Source organism: Electrophorus electricus, chromosome 10 (assembly GCF_041902795.1).
Source record: "Electrophorus electricus isolate QZ-2024a chromosome 10, ASM4190279v1, whole genome shotgun sequence".
NCBI lineage: Eukaryota > Metazoa > Chordata > Actinopteri > Gymnotiformes > Gymnotidae > Electrophorus > Electrophorus electricus.
Genome location: NC_137506.1, coordinates 382501 through 387500, shown reverse-complemented (window position 1 = coordinate 387500; position 5000 = coordinate 382501). Strand labels below are relative to the sequence as shown.

At 44.8% G+C, this 5000-nt stretch overlaps 1 protein-coding gene across 9 annotated transcripts in view; it reads left to right on the top strand.

The window, feature by feature from the left end:
- The first annotated feature begins 2558 nt into the window (after nucleotides 1-2558).
- ryr2b (ryanodine receptor 2b (cardiac)) overlaps nucleotides 2559-5000 on the top strand; it is a 68200-nt gene continuing 65758 nt past the window's right edge. For all 9 annotated transcript variants that reach the window (XM_081722174.1, XM_081722171.1, XM_081722169.1 and 6 more), the window contains exons 1-3: nucleotides 2559-2710; nucleotides 4005-4121; nucleotides 4650-4748. In XM_081722174.1, the coding sequence (XP_081578300.1) occupies nucleotides 2663-2710; nucleotides 4005-4121; nucleotides 4650-4748 (264 nt within the window). In that variant the 5' untranslated portion in view covers nucleotides 2559-2662. The remainder of the gene's footprint in view (nucleotides 2711-4004; nucleotides 4122-4649; nucleotides 4749-5000) is intronic.

The following is a 5000-nucleotide window of genomic DNA, read 5'->3' as shown; positions in this document are numbered from 1 at the left end:
AAACACGGCCTACAAATAATTTGACAAAAAGAACAAGTTCACTGCAGCTGGATGCTGCACTAGTTCATAAAGATCCTAATTTCATATTGATAACTTGCTTAATCAAGTGACTAAAACATGTACATTGTTTGTAAAAATGTTTGTAAAATCACCCAAACATAATTTTGCCTACATTATCAGCAAAACATCATAATTGGCCTTTTTTGCAAGTAAATCATAATTAGATAAAATATGGAGTTTTGTCCAAAAAATAAATAGACCTCTTTAATAAATAAGTGTAGTTTGGGGTGGGGGGGTGGGGGGGATGTGTCCCGCCCAATAATTCCTGCTCACACTACTCATATAATGTGTGAGGTTGGGTGGTGTGAGTGATGTCCCCTCACACTACTCATATAATGTGTGAGGTTGGGTGGTGTGAGTGATGTCCCCTCACACTACTCATATAATGTGTGAGGTTGGGTGGTGTGAGTGATGTCCCCTCACACTACTCATATAATGTGTGAGGTTGGGTGGTGTGAGTGATGTCCCCTCACACTACTCATATAATGTGTGAGGTTGGGTGGTGTGAGTGATGTCCCCTCACACTACTCATATAATGTGTGAGGTTGGGTGGTGTGAGTGATGTCCCCCTCACACTACTCATATAATGTGTGAGGTTGGGTGGTGAGTGATGTGCCCTCACACTAGTCATATAATGTGTGAGGTGGGGTGGTGTGAGTGATGTCCCCTCACACTACTCATATAATGTGTGAGGTTGGGTGGTGAGTGATGTCCCCTTCACACTACTCATATAATGTGTGAGGTGGGGTGGTGTGAGTGATGTCCCCTCACACCACTCATATAATGTGTTAGGTTGGATGGTGTGAGTGATGTTCCCTCACACCACTCATATAATGTGTGAGGTTGGGTGGTGAGTGATGTCCCCTCATACTACTCATATAATGTGTGAGGTGGGGTGGTGTGAGTGATGTCCCCTTCACACTACTCATATAATGTGTGAGGTGGGGTGGTGTGAGTGATGTCCCCTCACACCACTCATATAATGTGTTAGGTTGGATGGTGTGAGTGATATCCCCCTCACACCACTCATATAATGTGTGAGGTTGGGTGGTGTGTGTGATGTCCCCTCACACTACTCATATAATGTGACCTCTTTCTATAGTGTACTATTGTGCATTATCCATAGTGTTGTAATGCTGTGAATCATGACCAAGGTCGGTTCTGATAGGAACTCTGAAACTCCATCCTGAAACAGATGGATCTCAGTCTGGCTTCAATCTGCAGATGAATGTTAAAATCATCAGTCACAAGGTCACAGATCACTGTATGTTTAATGTCTTTCAATTTTAACCTGTATCAGCATAAATATTGTACTAGAATTATTTAACAGACTTGTGAACTAAACAAGGAGCGGATAATTGATTAGTTGGTTAATGGATCGAATCATTGATGTAATTGATTAGCTGTAATAAATTGCTGTTAAATGCACTTGGTTATAGAATGAAAACAGATGATACCTAAGATAATGATGTGCAGGAATGATGGCTGTGCACACACACTGAACACACTGGGATACTGTTGTGCACTTCCATTCAAAAAGGTTTCAAACAAGGAAACAATTTAATTTTCCATAACGTTGCTTTCAAGATAGGTTTTTATTATATGTGCATATATGCATGTGTTGCCTTTGGTGGATGGACTGTTACAAAGTTTTTCTGAGTGGCTGTGCAGGTCGAGTAAGTGAAAAAACTAACACGACAAACCCATGCCGATAGACATAAACGCCTTAGCAAATTTCAGCAGGACATACAGTGATTGACAGGTCGGTAAGCCTATAGGTGAGTAGTTACTTTGCTTCAATCCATCAGGTCACCGGTATGTTAAATACCTGCACAAGCACCAATGTCATCGTTTGGCTTGTTCTGGGGGGCTATAGCCCCATTAAATGTTCTTTAGTCCCCCCAGTAAGTATGCATTATTAGTGTAATAGTCAGTTCCCATTTGCGCTACCCTATTCAACCGTATCATTACGGTGATTATTGAATTTTAGGACCTGGGAGAGGCACAACAGCCTTGAAACTTGACATAATTTAAATAAATGTTCGGGCTAATCAGTCCCTCATCTATACACTGTTACACTGCTGTGTGGTTATAAATTCTAATCTGTCTAATCTGTCCCTCGTCTATACACTGTATGGTTATAAATTCTAATCTGCCCGTCATACACTGTTACGATGCAGTCTATCCTGCTGTATGGTCTTAAATTCCTTATTAATGGTCTTTGGTAAGTTCTGCTGTGTATTACATCTAACATTGTTAAATTATATTTGATATAAAACTGGCACCACCATCTTGTTGATTTTACTGTTTAACGTTTAAATGGGAAAAAGAATAATTAATCGGGTCTTTGTATCAATATGTAAATACGACGAATCTAATGAACATATTAAGCATGTCTTAAAACGTATACTTTGGGGGCGGTCAGGAGTGTTTCCTTCTGCCTTTTCCTGCTTCCTTACTGAAATAAGGACACTATCAGAGGGACCCTATCCCGTTATCGGCGCGTGCTCGGGGCCGTCGTCTCCGCGCGCAGGACCCACCTGCGGCTGCACGCGAAGGCAGCTCAGTTCTCTCGCGTGCAGGAAGGACGCGGTGTGGAGTCATGCGAGCTGCTGCAGGCAGAGATGAGGAAATCCACTTTCTCCGCACAGTAAGTAAAAGCACCTTCGCAGGTAAAGGCGCTTGCTGGAAACCCTCAGTGTAGAAGTAGCAGCACCGCAAACATCATCAGTGCAGCCAGGACTCGTGCACATCTGAGATGAACGTGTGGAGACGCTTAGCACCGTGAAATAGGATAGTAGTGTTGACATCGGCGGATGTTACAAATCTGTCATCAAGATGCTCTCGCAGCCAAAGCTGACAAAATACAAATATGCGCTTTAAACAAAATACGCGTTTTAAGTAAAATCCTTTAATTTAGAGCTTTGCTTTTTTTCCTCTGTGCTTTATCAAGTACCGCCCAGAGAAAGCAGGATGCATTTAGAGCCGAGAGGTCTATTTTAATGTTTTTATCAGAAGTGTAGGACCAGTGTTGGGTGTTAGCTCTCTCTCTCTCATTCACACACACCCATGTTATGAGACAGAATTTGTAATTGATTAGTGCGTGAACAAGGCGTTCCACAGAAAAGGGGTTGATGTACCAACATTTACAGAGTTGATAAAGAGACAGAAACATTGTGCTGGCGGTCAGGTGTGTGTGTGTGTGTGTGTGTGTGTGTGTGTGTGTGTGTGTGTGTGTGTGTGTGTGTGTGTGTGTGAGAGATAGAGAGACCCACTGATAACGAGAGAGGTGTTGGAATTCTCCTTGTTGAATTGCCTAATAATATCCCTGCATTCAAGCCTTCTATGGCCATACCAACACATCCTGACTGAGTGGAGGTGTGGTAGTTATCTGCCATTGGCATGAGAGAGAGTTTTATAAACTATACATTTAGTTTAAACTTTTATATCACTGCATTTGTATTGTATTGTATTGTATTGATCTTATCCAGATCATTTATCAGAAATAGTCTATTAGAACAATTAATTTGATAGAGAAGCATTTTGTCATATCAAATGAGTTGTGCAGTGTAGTGTTTCTATTTGTGTGTGTGTGCGTGTGTGTGTGTGTGCATTTGTGTGTGCGTGTTTGCATGTGCGTGTGCGTGTGCGTGCATGTTTGTGTGTGTGTGTGTGTGTGTGCGCGTGTGTGTGTGTGTGCATTTGTGTGTGCGTGTTTGCATGTGCGTGTGCGTGCATGTTTGTGTGTGTGTGTGTGTGCGCGTGTGTGTGTGTGTGCATTTGTGCGTGCGTGTTTGCATGTGCGTGTGCGTGTGCGTGCATGTTTGTGTGTGTGTGTGTGTGTGTGTGCGCGCGTGTGTGTGTGCGCATTTGTGCGTGCGTGTTTGCATGTGCGTGTGCGTGTGCGTGCATGTTTGTGTGCGTGTGTGTGCGTGTGTGTGCAGTCTGATGAGCTGGTGTTCCGGAGCTGTGCGGCTGATCCTCTCCAGCAAGAACTGTGTCTGGCTTCACATGGCTATGGCAACCGCCTCTGTTTCCTTGAACCCACTGCCAACTTGAAGGTGAGACACATTCAGCTCACCAGAGCCCACCTGAACTTACCTGAGCCCACCTGAGCTCATGCGAGGCTATCTGAGCCCACGTGAACTTACCTGACCCATCCTGACCCCACCTGAGTCAACGTGAGCCCACCTGAGCTCACCTGAGCCTACCTGAGCTTACCTGAGCCTACCTGAGCTTACCTGAGCCTACTTGAACCTACCTGGGGAGACTAGGGTCCACCAGGGGCCTCCTGAGGCAGGGCCAAATGTAGCAGGCGTCATCTGCAGGACGCCCCACTTACGCTGTGGTCCAACAGCTGGGTGGCACTTTGCACAGGAATACTGCAAAAATATAACAAAAATATTACACTTACACACTTACACTTGTGTAGTGGCACTTAGTGAAGTGCTTTGCTGTCTCAGTGGAATGTATTTGTTTCCATTAGAGCCACTGTTCCGAAGTGAGGTGATTAGTGTGGGTTGGGCTAACATGCTAACATGCTAACGTGCTGTCTGAGTTGCAGTCTTGCTGTCTTTTCCCCTTCTCAGAATGTTCCGGTAGAGCTGTCTCTCTGCGTGTTTGTGCTGGACCAGTGCGTGTCTGTCCGAGCTCTGCAGGAAACGCTCGCTAACCACAAGGACCTGCAGGTGGTGACGTGGGCATGAACACTGCACATCCAGACACAGACACACATCCAGACACAGACACACATCCTTACACAGACACACATCCTTACACAGACGCACATCCAGACACAGACGCACATCCAGACACAGACGCACATCCAGACACAGACGCACATCCAGACACAGACGCACATCCAGACACAGACGCACATCCTTACACAGACGCACATCCAGACACAGACGCACATCCTTACACAGACGCACATCCTTACA